Raw genomic sequence first — 16,155 nt, 5'->3', positions numbered from 1 at the left:
AAGAGAAATCTTCCACGCACTTGTTCATGGTTGAAGCCAGGAGCCCGAAACACCACCTGGGCCTCCCATGTGGGAGGCAGGGCCTTCCCTGGTCCGTTAGCAGGGAGCTGCTTTGGAAGTGAAACGTCAGGACTCACTGGTGCTCCTCTGGGATGTCGACCTGGCGAGCGGCAGTTTGTCCCACTGCCACACAAGGCCAGTGCCCGCAGCGCATGCGCCCGTTCCTGTTTAAGCCTTCGGGCTAGGCCCGCCCTTTCCTAATGCCTTCCTCACTGCCCCCGTCACCTCCCTGTTCCTGAGGCTGTAGATGACGGGGTTGAGCATGGGGGTGAGGACAGTGTAGAAGACAGACACGGCGTCATCCTTGCCAGGCGAGTGGTAGCGTGCGGGCAGCATGTAGGTGTAGACAAGGGGCCCGTAGAAAAGGTTGACCACCGTCAGGTGGGAGGAGCAGGTGGCCAGGGCCTTCCTCCGCCCGTCCACAGAGCGCATGCGCAGCACGGCGGCCAGGATGAGGCCGTAGGAGGCGGTGATGAAGGTGATGGGGACCAGGAGGACCACCACCCCCGTCACGAAGAGCACCTGCTTGTACGCCTCGGTGTCCGCACAGGCCAGCAGCAGCAGCGACGGCACTTCGCAGAAGAAGTGGGCAATTTTCCGAGAGCCGCAGTAGGGAAACCGCAGGGTCAGAGAGGTCTGGATGGAGGCGTTGAGGGACCCTCCCAACCAGGAGGCCAGCACCATGAGCACACAGACCTGGCGGCGCATGAGCACTGGGTAGCGGAGAGGGTTGCAGATGGCCACGTAGCGGTCGTAGGCCATGAGGGCCAGCAGGAGGCATTCTGCAGCCCCCAGGAACATGAAGAAAAACATCTGTGCCCCACAGCCTCCGAAGGAGATGCTCGTCCAGCCGAAGAGGAAGCCCACCATCATCTTGGGCACGGTGACTGAAGTGAAGAAGATGTCCAGGAAGGACAGCTGGCTGAGAAGGAGGTACATGGGCGTGTGGAGCCGGGCGTCGGCCCAGATCAGGAGGACCAAGCAGGCGTTGCCAGCCATGGCGAGGAGGTAGGTCAGCGCCACCGTGCTGAAGAGGAACAGGTGCATCGGACTCTTGTTAAAAAGGCTGGTGAGAACAAAGCCAGAGCTGGAGGAGGAGTTCCAGGGCGCTCGGCCTGCTTCCTGCCAGTCCTCACTGTAGGAGCAAAGTGAACCAGCTCAGCCAGGGCTGAATGACAGTCCCTCAGACGGGGGTGGGGGCGCAGTGCACCGAGTGGCAGAGGGACTATGGCCTGGGAGGCTGGCAGACGGCAGGCGCCTTCGGAAGTGCCCTTCTGCATTTCTGTGGCTCAATGTTATTCCATAAAGAAAATGTAAACATGAAAACATGACATGCAGCAGAGCTGTACTCGGAGGGATGTTTATAACTTCGAATGTGTACGCCAGAATACAGTGCAACCAGATCGCGGTTTCCACGTGCAAAAGCTAGAGGGAAAGCAGCACGGTGCAGTGCTCTGTGCTTAGAAACTGCACGGCTAAACACATACACAGATAAACTAAAAACTTTATTCTTATGCCTAATTTGAAAACCTGGCCCACAAATATGTGAATTGAAAATGTTGAAAAGTCCTATGTCAGAGTCTAGGAGATGGATTTCTCTTGGAAATAGGGGAACCTAGAAACTGCCATGGCACCGCAGGTTAAGCTGTTGTTTGCATTGTCAACCTCCCATATCTGAGCACTGGCTTGAATCTCGGCTGCTCCGTTTCCAGTGCAGCTCCATGCTCATGTGCCTGGGAAAGCAGCGGGATGTGGCCCGGCTGGGTCCCTGGTTCCCACGAGGGAGGGGGCATACACACATGTATTTGTCTTGCATGTACACTTCTGGATGTACATATGTGTACGTGGAGTGTCTCCAGGTCACATTTAGGGGATTCATTTGCTTTCTCACTGTTCCTCAGAGGAGGAGGATTTTTTCCATTCCTGTTTCCTGCAGCATGCCTGCATCAGAAATGGCAGCAGTGGGCATGCAGAGCCTTAGCACAGAAGCAAGGCGTCCTGGACACAGATGCCCCACTCTGGCCTGGCAGATGTGTCAGCACCGGAACTTTCTTTTTACTCTCTGTGGTTTTCCTGTTCAGATTTGATTGCTTGCTGTTTCCCTATGGTTTGGCTGCTTTTCTGATTTTGTTTTAAAGCCCAGACTTGAGTTTTTTGACTCAAGATGTCACTATGGAGAAGGGCAGTATTGACGTTAAAAACCCAGCTCCCAGATAGCTGGAAATTGCCCGTTCGAAGGGCTGACGGAAGAAAAGCTATGGAAGTGCATGTCCATGACTTCCCAAGGTGAGCCTGTGTCCACAGGGCATGGGGCAGGGCGTGGCTGACTTCCCAGCACTTGCACCTGCCACTGTGTACTGACCTCATGTTGACGTGACCCACACTGTCCAGCAGGAATCTCTGTCTCCAGTTGGTGTGTGTCCTCCTTCCAGATCCTTCTTGTTCTCCAGGATAAGGCTCAGAAGCCTGGCACGGTCCTTTGGGAAGTTCAGATGGAAGCTGTGACGTTGGTCTCCTTTCACAGGGCACCCCTTACATCTCCCACTTTGCCCCCTCAGTCCACCTGCAGAATGCTGTAACTGGAAAACCATGTACCTGTATTTGTCCCCTTTGCCTAGGTGAAGACAGTAGGAGTGCCCTGCCCGAGGAATTTTCATGATTAGCCCTACTACTGAGACTTGCCCACTGGGAGGACTTGTCCCTCAGTCTCAAATCTTCCAACAGCAGACAAGCTGAAAGTGTCTAAGGCAGAGGTCTCCAGACGTGTCTGCGCGTTAAGATGATCTGGGGTGCTCAAAGACAGTAGCAACACCCACGCCTCACTCCTTGAAAGATTTCCAAGTGGTTCTAAGCCACAACTAAATCTGGCATCACTCACCCAAGGGTCTCAGTGACACAGCTGTGCCCATCAGATGTGCCTTCCAGACTCCTCAGGCAAAGGGAGCAGGGAGGTCCCTAGATTGCAGCACAGCACAGGCTGTACTCTGGGTGGGGCTCAGGAGGGACAGAGCACACCCTGCAGGGGACCAACACTGGCACCCAGGATTTCTCGGCCAGAGCTGATTTCACCCTCAGCAAACACTGTCAGACGTCACACTGAAGAGCAGGAAGGGGCCAGGACAGTGTTAACACCCCCACAATGCATGGAGTAGCCTTCACCAGCAAAACTGAGCAGCCCAAAGATGCACAGTGCTGCAGCTGAGAAAAGCAGCTCTGGACCTGCTCTTGTTTCCTTGAGTGAATTTTGCCTTTCCCCAGCCGGCGTCTGCCCTGTGCAGCAGTGAGGAGAGCAGTGTGTGTTGCAGAGGCTGGGTCAGGCTGCATGCAGTGCATTGAAGGGACCCACACTAATTCTGGATGAAAAAGAAGGATGGGAGCTCCTTCAGTGACTAGAGGAGGCTGGAAGTCACAGACGCTCATGTCACTCGTACCATCCAAGCAGCCTGAGGATGCAATCAGGCAGGGTCAGAGGTTCCCTAAGCCACCTGAGCAGCTCGGCACTAATAGCCAGTGCCCCTGACTATGAGAAGGCTGGCAGGCCTTGTCACCTCCGTGCAAATGGTGGCACTGGGCTCCTCTGCACGGGGCTCAGTCTCCACTGGAAAGCATTGGCTGCCAAGTCGTCCTCATTCTTGATCAAACACTCAGTGTGTGGCTGGAATCTCCACAGTCCTGCTGACTTGCTTGGGGTATGCAATTGTGGCCAAAGTCAGAACTGCATGCCAGGCTGACACCGAGGATGACTGACGTGACTGACCTGTGAGTCACAGTGTCATTGTAAAGCAAGGCTGGGATGGGGTAGGCGTTGGGCGTTGGGATTTCTCAGCTCTGCAGTCTCTGGGCACAGCGCTGTTTCTACCTGGTGGCTTGTGTGCTGACTGAATGCCAGGTGTGCCTTTTTCAGACAAGCAGAAAGCCAGGATTCAGCAATGGCACAGGTGTGGGTTCTAGCTTCCTCTGATCCAATCCCAGTACTGGTTTTAACTAAATTCCAACTGCTCCGAAATTCACATCTCCAAAATTAATGAGGGATAACCAAGAAGTAGAAGTCTAATTCAAGTAATTATCAGAACTGCCGGTTGGTTGGCTTTTTTTCACTCCATGCTGCACAATTACAGATACTGCGCAGTAAAGCTAAAAGGAAACATCTAAAGGAAGTGTGTGCACCACGGCAGGAAGTGGTCCACAGCCAGGACCCAGCTTAGCTCTGCAGCTCTGCACCGCTCCTGGCTGTTGGGGAGCAGTGGGTATACAGGAGAAGGGGCTCTGGCACAGAAGGCTGTCTCCAGGAGATGGAGGAAGGCTGTGGGGAGCAGTGCTCACCTGTGCAGACACCCGAGCCCTGCTGTTGGACTGAAACCCAGTGCTGCTCTGCTGCTGAGTTCCCTGGATTTTCTGTGCAGTCAAGTGACCTCAGAAAGGAGACACAGCATAGGGTTTAGTGGCCTGTGGCCTCTGGAGACAGAGCTGAACCCAGCGCCACACCTTTGGGGTGCCAGGGCCCCCAGGCTGGTGTTTCAAGGCTTTATATGGGCCCAGGACTTTGGGGCCGACTTGGTGCTTGTAAACAGCTACATCAACACCCAGCGGCACATTGGTGTCTGGGGGAAACTGCGTGCCAGCTGGGAATTAGGGAGGGCCTGTGTCCCTGCCAGCTCCCTGCCGACTCCCTGCCAGCTCCGTATGTCCATGGCTTCTCTTAATGGTCCTGTTGCCTTGGTGGGTGTTTATTTCTCAGTTGGAAAGGAGTCAGATGGGAAGGAAGATGGGCTCTTCTGGTTTGTGTTTGACATTATTTTATCAATGAGCAATATTAGGGAAGCAGTAATTGTTCATTACTTTGTGTAAGAAGACACAAAAGTCTGGAAGGTTGATGAGCTCAGTGCTCAAGTCATCTGTTGAGCAAATGGCAGATCTGAGATGTGAGCCCAGATCTGCGTCACTGCACATCCATGATCCCGGGTCCTCCGAATGGCCAGTGTGCACTACACCTTAGACTTCCACCGAGGAGTTCCAGCTCTGCGACATGCATGCATGCTCACAATGTGACTTTGCTGGTCACGTCTGCACAGACTTAACAAACTGATGTTTTGGGTCAAAGTCAACAGTTAATATGACCTTGATCTTTTTCTCAACATGAGATTTATAATTGCTTTATAAGCACTAAGTGGGACCCATTTTTGAAGAGCACAAATGAGATGACAGAATGTGTCCCACACCCAGTGTCTCTTTCTGGATTGCTGTGTCATTCTCTAGGCAGCCATGCATCAGACAGACAGAGCCTCGCTGCCCCACATTTCCGTGCAGAGCCAGCCGGTGTGAGAGTGCTGGGCTCAGGCTTCGGAAGGTGAGTGCCGTTTTCTGCTTCCCTGAGGTGGGAGCAGATTCCGGGGAGAGGCAGCCTGCCACTGGCACTGAGCTTATATCATTACTGAACCTTTGCCACATCTGCCAAGGACATTCTTCTCAAAACCACACTTAGGCGTGTTCTGGAACTACAGAATTTTTGTTGCACTCTTACTCAGTTGATTCCTAGGGCGCGAGGCTACATATGGGCCATCCTTCTCTGGATCCTGTGTGATCTAGTTATAGCAGCTTGTTTCTCTTTAAACATCGTTGTTGAGGGATTCTCAGTGGACCCTGAGTTCCAGGTGCCCAGATGGTCATGGGAAGTATGTAAGCAAAACCCAAAAAGAAAATGTCTTACTTCCTGTCCAGGTGTAGACCGGGCCAGGTCTGCCTGCTGTGGCCCCCTATCCCCAAGGGATGGTCAACAGCTACTGTATATGTTCCCAAGAAGCTACCATGGATTTAGAGAAAGAAAATTAATAATGTAAGTTTCTTTTTTAAAAAATTCCTCAACTTGTGTTCAACTTAGTAGTCTAATTTTTTCATGTCTAGGTTTGTTTTGGTTTGTTTTTAGTTGTATTATTTTCATTTATTTGGAGTGGAAGGAGTGAGGGTGGAAGGGCGGGAAAGAGAGACAGACAGAGGAGATCTTCCACCCAATGATTCATGCCTCAGATGCTTACAACACACGGGGCTGGGCAAAGCAAAGCTCGGAGCTGAAAATCCCTCCTGTGTTTCCGTGTGAGAAGCCACCACCTGGTACCTCCCACGGTGGATGTGGGTGTCTCAAGTGCCTTCTTTACCACCATGCCAAACGGTGCCCTTTTTCTGCTCAAAGTCCTTCCTTCCTACTCATTGGTTCTCCTATCTTCAGCTGTCAACCACCCTGGTCTCTGTCATTATCACCTAATCCCAGACTCAAGACTGTCCCTTGGTGAGCTGCGTGTGACCACCTGGGCTTCATATCCGTCCAGAGGAGATTGGTGTAGGCACCACATTCGGACCTGCTTGAGTGATGTGTGAGGTGGCCTGCTCCTGAAGTCAGGAAGGTCCCTGCTTGCTGCTTTGTGCTTGATGCTCTGTTGTCACTGTTACTGTTTTGTGGTGTTTTATGAGTTATGATGTTCTTTTTGTGGATCCAGTACATGTCAAGTGTCACCTCCAAGGGTGGGCTTGTATTGAGGAAGGCACAGCTGTACTGCCAGACCATCATAGTCAAGTGCAGCTCCACACCGTGAGGTCCCAGGCTCAATTCCCAGTATGTCAGAGTCCAAGATGCATGAGGACTGGGCTCTCTGGGGACACTGCGGGGTCACCTGGCTGACAGCGAAGGCCAGCTTGTGAAGTCCAGGCGGGGCCTGGCTGGCTGTGAATGACTTCCACACCCTTGCATTGATCCTCAATAGAATAGATCAAACAAGAGTTGACTCTTGCCTCTGTCTGAGCGCTCACGTGTTCTAGCCTTGTCTCTGCTTTTCCTCACCCTTGAACATTCCCCTTACAAATAACTTCTACTTTACATTCTGTGTGTGGTGTGGTCACCTAAGTTATAACACAACCCCTAACACACTCCGGGTTGATGAGAGATAGGACTACGAACTCTGGACCCTTGAATTACAGTTCTTTGGGCTTAGTTTTTCTTTTTAGTTTCTAGTATATGATAAGGTCATGTTTATTTGCTTTGCTGCTTTTCCTGTGTAAGATCTCCTCACTCCTTTTGGCATTACCAAGTGTAAACCAATGACTATTAACCAACACCTGGCAGTAATCTCCACTGGGAATTTTTTCCCCCACAGGTGAGCCACTAAGCATTCTTTTAGGAAATTTAGTGATTTTTTATAGATTTATAAAATTTAACATCTGTTAACACAATACTTAAAAATCCTCAGTACAGACCTTCTGGCCGCTTTTATTATTGTTCTGAGTAATAGTAATGGCTCCAAGCAGGTGTGTGGTCTGGTGGTTAAGACACCAGGTAAGATACACACTTCCCGTATTAGAACACCTGGTTCAAGTTCTAGCTCTCGCTGCCGATGGTGACTTCCTGCCAATGCTCGAAGACTCGGAGTAACAGGTGACCGCTCAGATAGTTGTGTCCCTTCCACACACATGGGAACCCTGCATGGAGATCCCAGCCCCTTGTTCTGGCCCTGGCCCAGGTCTGTGAGCAACTAGGAGCATGAACTAGCAGAAGGAATATGTGTCTTTCTGCCCATCCAGTAAATCATGACAGTGCTAACAAAGCTGCTGTTTCTGGTACGGTCACACTCACTGTGTGTCAGTCCTTATGCCCGAGTCGTGCAGTGTGACGTCAGCCGTGTGGTTATTACCTGTGTGGGCCAGGGGAAGCCCAGGAAAAACTTAGCAGCTTTCTGAGCTACATGGTTAGTGAGGACAGATACAAGACTCAAACCATGGAAAACCTTGCATTTTAAGGATGTGTTTTCAAATGCACAACTCTAGAATGTCTTAGGGATTTGTCAGTGGGTAAAAATTTCCCAAAACAAAACACAAAACACGTGTCTACCACTGCCTCCATCGGTGAAAGCAATTCACTTAAACAACTGGGGAATGAGTGGATGTTCTTGGCAGAGCTGCTGCCTTCCTGTGCCAGCTGCTTGGTGTAAAAGCTAGAGTGGTCCCACTGCCTCAGCTTGCTGGTTGAGTAGATTGTTGAGGAGGCAAATGGGTCAAAACTGTTGAGTTTTTCAAAGAAGCCTACAGACCAAACCACTCCTAAGTGTGTGTGTATGTGTGTTTAGAAGACTGAAGCACAAATTGTGCATGCCAAAATTTTGTGTGCATGATCAAACATTGTAACTATAAATCAAAACAATATTTAGAAAGTATTTTAACTGCATAGTTGTATTTCTAGGTATTAAAACAGTTATTAGTAAAGATAGTAACAATGTGTACACCAATATCTTCCATGTAGCTACAATTGTATCAGTAAGAAATTGAGCAAAATGTCTAGCTACAGAGGCACATGTAAATACACTGTGTCAGGTTCACTCCCAGGAGCCTTTTTGACCCTCTGAGAGTTATTCTGTCACTCTGTGTGGTCTCAGAGGAAGGGTGGCAGTGTGAACCCCATGGATTTGTGCAGCTGTCTTCAGCCTGTGCTCTGTGGAGAAGTGGGTGGTGGGGGAAGGCATGCGGCATGCCCTTAGTATTGCCTGACCTTGGCACGTCCTTCCTGGTCACCCTGTCAGAACCATAGCTGGTGGGATTCTGAACGAGGGGAAGGCCCCTGGGACAACTATGACATCCAGACTCCCAGCCAGAGCTGATTATCCAAGCGGCTGGGATGCAGCTTCTGGGACCCAGCGCCGTTGGGGACCTGGGGACACTGGGGGAGAACTGAAGGCTCTCCTGGGTGTTTGCACAATTACAGAGCTTACAATACACTAACACTTCTGTGTGGGTAATTAGGTGATTTGTTTTGTTTTTAATAAACACAAGTGTTCTGCACTTTGATCCCCACAATGCAGCATGTTGCATTAGGAGGATTTCGCTCGTCCAGTAGAGGGGTGTGTCCCCTGGCTGACCAGAGAACTCTGTACTCTTGTCTCTCTCACCGATCAACCCCAGCTGTTTCGTGCATTGGGTACATATAAATCTCCTGTTTTATAACCTTTTTAAATTTTTTATTTATATTTATTGGAAGGGCAGATTTACAGAAAAGAGGGTAAGATCTTCTGTCCTCTGGGTTCACTCCCCAGATGATCTCAATGGCCAGAGCTGAGCTAATCCAAAGCCGGGAACCAGGAGCTGCTTCCAGTTCTCCGATGCTGGTGCAGGGTCCCAAAGCAATGGGCCATGCTCTCCTGCTTTCCCAGTCCATAAGCAGGGAGCTGGATTAGAAGTGGAGCCACCGGGACATTAACTGGTTCCCATTTTGGATGTCGGCACTTGGAGGTGGAGGATTAGCCAATTGAGCCTATGTGCTGGCTCCTGTTTTATAACTTTTTAGAGAAAAAAAAAGTAATCATAGGTTGTCAAGTTACCATCTTGTATGTTTATAAGTAGACAATGAAGCTGTGATTCATGAAGGCAATGCAGAATAATTAAGCCAAATAAATCAAGTTATCCATCACCTCAAAATACTTACCATGTTTTGTGGTGAGATCATTTGAAAATCACTCCCGGTGATCTTGAGATGTGCGATACATTGTTATTTAGTGTATTCGCCACCTGTGCAGCCTGTGTCAGAGGCAAGCCCCATCACTCCTCACCTCTGATAGCTGTCTGTCTTCTGTGGCCTTGGAGCCTTAGGGGTCAAACCTAAAAAATGCATCCATCAGTGTATAGTTCTCTGCCTGTGTTTTCCTTTGTGGTTCTACAGTTCCTGGTTGGTTCATTTGAGCTGATTTGGGGGATTTATACTGTATGTAGTTAATAGTTGCTCAGTATTTGGATATTTAGTTTTCCTTACGTAATTCATTGAAGACATTATCCTTTTCCAGTGAGTTCTGTCCAGCTATGAAGACACTCCTGTAAGTCCCTCTCTGGGTCTCCTGGTTGATGGCTGTTTTTATGCCAGTCACATAATGCTTTAACTACTATAGCTTTGTAATGTGATTTGAGATCAGCTAATGTGATACCGTCCTGACTCATGTGGATCATTTTAGGATAGTTTTTCCTATTTCTATGAAGCATGGTTTGGGATTCTGAAATGATTATAGTGGGTTTGTAGGTCGTCTTGGTAGTTTGGATGTTTTACCACATGAACACTCTGCATTGGTTTCCCAGGGTACCTCGTGACTGCTGTCTGTTGGCAGCTGGTGGCACATCTGCCTTTCAGTGTTGCTACAAGTGCCCTCCACCAAGCCGCTTGGCTGAGAGAGTTCCAGAAGCAAGGAATGGAGACTCTAGACAGGTCAAAACACAGGCACAGTTCCTGGGGCAGGTTCTCTCTGTTCCCTGCATGGACTTAGGACCACCACCATGGTAGGGAGGGAGACTTGGGCAGGGTGAACTCAGAGTGCTCAACTACTGCAGCTTGGCCAATCACCTGCTCTGTCACTCTCCTTGTGCACATGCTAAGTCCTCATCTTTGCTCTAGACAGATCATGGAGTGGGGAGAGGAGCTGCTTGGGGGGGAAGGGGGGGTCCTAGAGGCTGTGCAGGGGCCATGTAGCCGGGGAGCACCACATGTCCCCTCATTGAGCATTCCCGACTTTGGTTTGCTTGAGCGCAGAACAAGGCTTTTGCTCTCTGCCCTCTAAAGTCCTTTCCAGTTATCTAGGCAGTTCTCCAATAATATGGAAGAAGTTCAAGCAACTCCCACAGAGGAGCTAACTAATACCATTAGGGGGTAGAATCCCTAATGGGCCAAAGTGACTGGAGTCCCCAGAAGTGGTTATATAGCAGCAGGCATCTCATTTCCTCAGGCAATTCCCCGACTGGAGTAGAGGTACAATCTTATGTTTAATTTCCATCTCCTGAGTTGCCACAGCCTCCCTATAAGGTGGCATGCCTTGATCAGGCAGTGTTTCTTCTGGAAATATCTAATCGGTCATCTGGGGTGATTTTCTATGATAATGTGTTTGATTCCCTGTGCGGAGGTCACAGTTCCTGAGGTTGATTCTGACCAGCCCCAACAGCTCCTCAAACGTGAGGCTTAGTTGGAACCAGTCATCTGGTTCTTGCCTGGAGTAAAGTGGTAGCCACCTCCAAGGTGTGTGCATTTGAACCCTTCAGCAATATTTTTTTAGCAAAGATCAATTTTTTAATTGGAAAGGCAGACACACAGAGAGAAGGAGATACGGAGAGAAAGGATCTTCCATTTGCTGGTTCAATCAAATGGCCCCAAGTGACCACAATGACCAGAGCTGAGCCAATTCGAAGTCAGGAGCCAAGAGCTTCTTCCCAGTCTCCCATGCAGGTGCAGGTTCCCAAGGTTTTGGGCCGCCCTCGACTGCTTCCTCAAGCCGAAAGCAGGGAGCTGGTTGGGAAGAGGAGCAGCTGGAAATGAACCGGTGCCCATATGGGATCCTGGCGCATGCAAGGCAAGGGTTTAGCCACTGGGTCACTCGCAGGCCCACCTTCCATCAATTGGTGTGCGTTTTATTTCCACAGGACCTGAAGTGTACAAGTATGGGATCCCAGACACACAGATTCCAGATGCTGAGAGCCAGAGGGGCTGTTGGCTCTGCATGGAAGCTTTAGAAGAGCTGGCTGAGCCTCACCCGGAGGGCTGGGCTGGAGACAGGCACTGGGGCCAGCAGAGAAGAAAGGCCACTGAGTGGCCGTGTCCACCACCTTCACTCCTATAACAGCGGCCTCACTTGTTCTCAGTCAAGGTAAAAGTCAAGGCTGTGAGTGTGGTGTCAGCAGGTGTGTGTGTGAGGGGGACAAGGCTGGGGGCTGGTGCTCATGGCAGGGGAAGTCTGGACAGGAGGGAACAAGATGCTGCAAAGGGGTGACACAGAGTGTGAGTCAGGCTGCCTGCTCTGATGTCCTCTCGGGGCTGCGTAATCTTAGGTGCTACGCACTGGGTTTAGTGCTGAGATAGAAAACAATGAGGTTTCCCCCAAGCCAGGGGTGGGAAAGCAGGTGAAGGAAGAGACAGTCAAGAATACCTGCTTCAGGGGACAGCAAGGGTGCTGAGTCCACCAGCATACTGCTATTCCAAAACCAGTCAGTGTTTAAAATCAAAATCGGAGTGCTTTTGGAAACATCCTCCATGGAGGCTGTCTGACAGCCCTCCCCACACCCGCATCTGATAGGCTCTGAGGGTGGGTGTGATCCTTGAGCAAATCACCCCTTCGTTGTCTTGGGAGAACGGTCTCAACGCGTCCTGAAGCCCAGAGGGCAGAGTGAGAGTAGAGTGTACTGAGAGGGGCCCTGCAGCAGGAAGGACCCGAGAGGCCAGCCCTGGGCCCTGTCCCTCGTTCTGGCTGGGAAGGGGTCAGCAGTGAGTGCCGTGTCCCTCAGAGGAGCTCCAGAGAACGCAGGGTTACGTCCAGAGCTGCGGCAGAGTCTTGGTGCTCGGGGCTGAGGGCGTGATGGCTCAGAGGCGTCAGCTGGAGGTTTGTGTGTCCCGGATGTTCTAACAGGATGCAGGACATCTTTGTGTGCAGTCAGGGTGTACTTCTTTTTTTTAAAGATTTATTTATTTTCATTACAAAGTCAGATATACAGAGAGGAGGAGAGACAGAGAGGAAGATAGCCGATCCAAAGCCGGGAACCAGGAACCTCTTCCGGGTCTCCCACGGGTGCAGGGTCCCAAGGCTTTGCTCCATCATCAACTGCTTTCCCAGGCCACAAACAGGGAGCTGGATGGGAAGTGGAGCAGCCGGGATTAGAACCGGCGCCCATATGGGATCCTGGCACGTTCAAGGCGAGGACTTTAGCCACTAGGCCCCAGCCCCAGGCCCCAGGGTGTGTTTTTCTTTAAAAGTTACTGGAGATATATCTTCTGTCCACTGGTTCACCCCTCAAATGGCCACAACAGCCAGAGCTGCGTCACCTGGCCTCCCATGTCGGTACCAGGGCCATCCCGCGCCAACGTCCCGGGTGTCAGCGGGGAGCTGGATTTCAAGTGGAGTGGCCAGGCCTCAGGCCAGTGCCCGTTGCAGTGACTTCACCCACTATGCCGCAGTGGTAGCCCTGGCCACGGTGCATTTTAAGATGCTCTTGATGAAAGTGACATATTAGCATATCAGCATTATCATGCCTGGTCTTCAGTCTACCAGCATGCTGCATTTAGTGCATGCTACTGGAGAATCCGTTCAATTTTCTTGCTGAATTTAACAATGTCTGAAAACACACTATGGGCTGAAGCAATGGCTGTGGAACCTTATTCATCCATATTTGGAAGAAAATGGCTCTGGAATGACATTGGCACAGATTAGGCCAAAGTGTCCAGTACCCTAAGTTTCTCAGAATAAATCTCACCACTCACATTTGAGTGCCAGCTGAACCTACGTGAGCCGTTCTCCCAGGTCTAAATGGACGCCAGCGGCTTCCCTGGGCCCGGTGTGCTGTGGCCCTCGGGGTTGCTGAGGGTTTGTCTGCTTAGTGCCTTGTCTTGTCTGAATGCTTAGTGATGTGGTCATAATGAAAATCAGAAGCCCGACTTCTTCCTTCCTATTGCTCAGAGCTGCTTAGCATAGATGATGTCTGTGCTTCTGACACCTTGAGCCGGGGGCAGTGGATTCTCCCGTTGGAACACGGCACAGTCCAATTTCTTACTTGCAGCTCATGGAAGCTAATTTAGTGGCTGTTTCTGCTGTTTTTGTTTCTCTTAGGGCTGTGATTTTTGTGAATATTCCTAGAGGAATGCACAGCATGGCTCCTCAGGCAGGTCATTGGCTCATGGGTCCTGCTCTCAAGCTTCCATCACAAGACAGGGATCACGGATTCATTACACTACACTTTATTTCCAGTGCACATATGGTTCTCACGTGAGTGGAAGGATGCCCATATGTGAACAGTTTGTGAGTTTACCCAGTGCAGGTCCGGTCAGGGACTTATCTAGGGACCACATGTGATCTCAGGGAAGTACGTGGTAACGTTCTTTTGTGTCACAGGAAACCCAGGCCTCTGTTGGAACTGAACACACAAAGTAACAGACTAAAGACCCAAACCATGAAACACAGGGAGGTTTAGGATGAGATGCATTTTTCTAGCCGCAAATCCTACTGGCCTCCAGGGCTTGTGCTTCACTGTGGTGGAGGTGGCTTCCACACCACGTTGGGATGTACGAAACATGACAGCTGTGCTGAGCTCAGAGCCTCAGAGGGCTCACATGAGCCTGCTTGCCCTTTTCTGTGCTGTTGGCCTCTGTCTGTGAGTGGCTTCTAGCCTAGTGATGCCAACATGCTCAACTTTCATGCTGGAGTAGCTGGGTTCGACTCCTGGTTCCAGCTTCGTTGATTCCACCTTCCTGCCCATGCAGGCCATATGAGACAGTGGTGATGGCACGGGAGTAGGGCCCTGGCACATGGCAGTGGTGATGGCACGGGAGTAGGGCCCTAGCACACGGCAGTGGTGATGGCATGAGGAGTGGGGCCCTGGCACACGGCAGTGGTGATGGCATGAGGAGTGGGGCCCTGGCACACGGCAGTGGTGATGGCATGAGGAGTGGGGCCCTGGCACACGGCAGTGGTGATGGCATGAGGAGTGGGGCCCTGGCACACGGCAGTGGTGATGGCACGGGAGTGGGGCCCTGGCACACGGCAGTGGTGATGGCATGAGGAGTGGGGCCCTGGCACACGGCAGTGGTGATGGCATGAGGATTGGGGCCCTGACACACGGCAGTGGTGATGGCATGAGGAGTAGGGCCCTGGCACACGGCAGTGGTGATGGCATGAGGAGTGGGGCCCTGGCACACGGCAGTGGTGATGGCACGGGAGTAGGGCCCTGGCACACGGCAGTGGTGATGGCACGGGAGTGGGGCCCTGGCACACATGTAGGCGATATGGATTGACTTCCTAGCTGCTGGCCAAGCCTGATACCAGCCCTGGTCGTGCAGACATTTAGAAAGTGAATCAGCAAATGGGTCCCCTCTCTTTTGCTTTGTCTCTCTCCTCCCTCTTAAATAAATATTAATACTTTTTTAAAGTGAAGAACAAGTCTCAAGCACCAACTGGTCCCAGAGTGAAAGGTGAATGCACCATGCATGTGGTTGATTTGCATCTCAGGTGCTCCAGGTGACCCACAGACCTGTCTCCAGAGTCCCTTGGGTTCAATGGCGGCCAACTGACAAACGCCTTTGGAAAGGCTTTGTAAAATCCCACTTGGCTGTTTCTGCCCTCACCTTCTTTATGTTTGCTCAGAGCAATCGTAGCCATGGAGAAGGGAAATGAGACGTGGCTGGCAGATTTTATTCTCTTGGGGCTCTTCCCCGAGATGAAGTGTGCCAGTGTCCTCGTGTACGGCATCACTGTAATCTACCTGGCTTCCCTCGCTGGGAACCTCCTCCTGCTCCTCCTCATCTGGGTCGACCTGCGGCTGCACACGCCCATGTACTTCCTCCTCAGCCAGCTCTCTCTGGTGGACCTGGCCCTCATCAGCACCACCGTTCCAAAGATGGCAGCCAACTTCTTCTCTGGGAGGAAGCACATTACCCGTCCGGCTTGCGGCGCCCAGTTATTCTTCTTCTTTACTCTCGGTGGCGCTGAATGCATCCTGTTGACCTTCATGGCCTATGACCGGTACGTGGCTGTCTGCAACCCGCTGAGGTACACGGTTGTCATGAACCACGCAGTGTGTGTGCAGATGGCTGCAGCGTCCTGGCTAGGCGGCATCCTAGCTGCCACAGCTCACACGTCTTACACCATGACTCTGCCCATGTGTGGGAACAGAGAAATCCCCCATTTCTACTGTGAGATGCCGGGGCTCATGAAGATGTCCTGTGCAGACACGTCCACCTATGAGCTGGTGGTCTTTGGGATGGGCATTGCATTTATACTCATCCCCTTTGGACTTATTATGTCTTCTTACACTTTGATCTTCCTCACTGTCCTGCGAATGAAGTCCCCCCAAGGAAGGAACAAGGCCCTGGCGACATGCTCGTCTCATCTTCTGGTGGTCAGTCTTTACTTAGGACCCTGTGTTTATATGTACATGACACCGGGGTCATCCCACACGCCTGAGCAAGAGCAGGCTGTATCTGTATTTTGCACTGTCCTCACACCCATGCTAAACCCCCTCATCTACAGTCTGAGAAACAAGGATGTGATCGGGGCTTTTCAGAAAGTCTTAGAGAAATGTCGGATCTTGAAACAGAAAACATGA

At 51.1% G+C, this 16,155-nt stretch overlaps 2 protein-coding genes across 2 annotated transcripts; one reads left to right on the top strand and one right to left on the bottom strand.

Moving 5' to 3' along the window:
• Positions 1–228: 228 nt before the first annotated feature.
• LOC121152664 (olfactory receptor 2Z1-like) lies at positions 229–2,427 on the bottom strand. The gene is made up of 2 exons (XM_040974813.1): positions 2,423–2,427; positions 229–1,195 (listed from the first exon to the last, which is right to left on the bottom strand). Exons 1-2 carry the CDS (start codon positions 2,425–2,427, stop codon positions 229–231), a joined length of 972 nt encoding a protein of 323 aa, XP_040830747.1.
• Positions 2,428–15,207: 12,780 nt separating this feature from the next.
• On the top strand, positions 15,208–16,155 carry LOC121152655 (olfactory receptor 2T27-like). Its single transcript, XM_040974801.1, has one exon. The coding sequence runs from the start codon at positions 15,208–15,210 to the stop codon at positions 16,153–16,155; it is 948 nt and encodes a 315-aa protein (XP_040830735.1).

The sequence above is a fragment of the Ochotona curzoniae genome, unplaced genomic scaffold, assembly GCF_017591425.1.
Source record: "Ochotona curzoniae isolate NIBS_2020 unplaced genomic scaffold, NIBS_Ocur_1.0 contig_1, whole genome shotgun sequence".
Classification (NCBI taxonomy): Eukaryota; Metazoa; Chordata; class Mammalia; order Lagomorpha; family Ochotonidae; genus Ochotona; species Ochotona curzoniae.
This window is presented reverse-complemented; position numbering and strand designations above follow the sequence as displayed.

Excerpts from the sequence above, each read along its gene's own strand:
- LOC121152655 (XM_040974801.1), top strand. The coding sequence starts at position 15,208 with ATGGAGAAGGGAAATGAGACGTGGCTGGCAGATTTTATTCTCTTGGGG.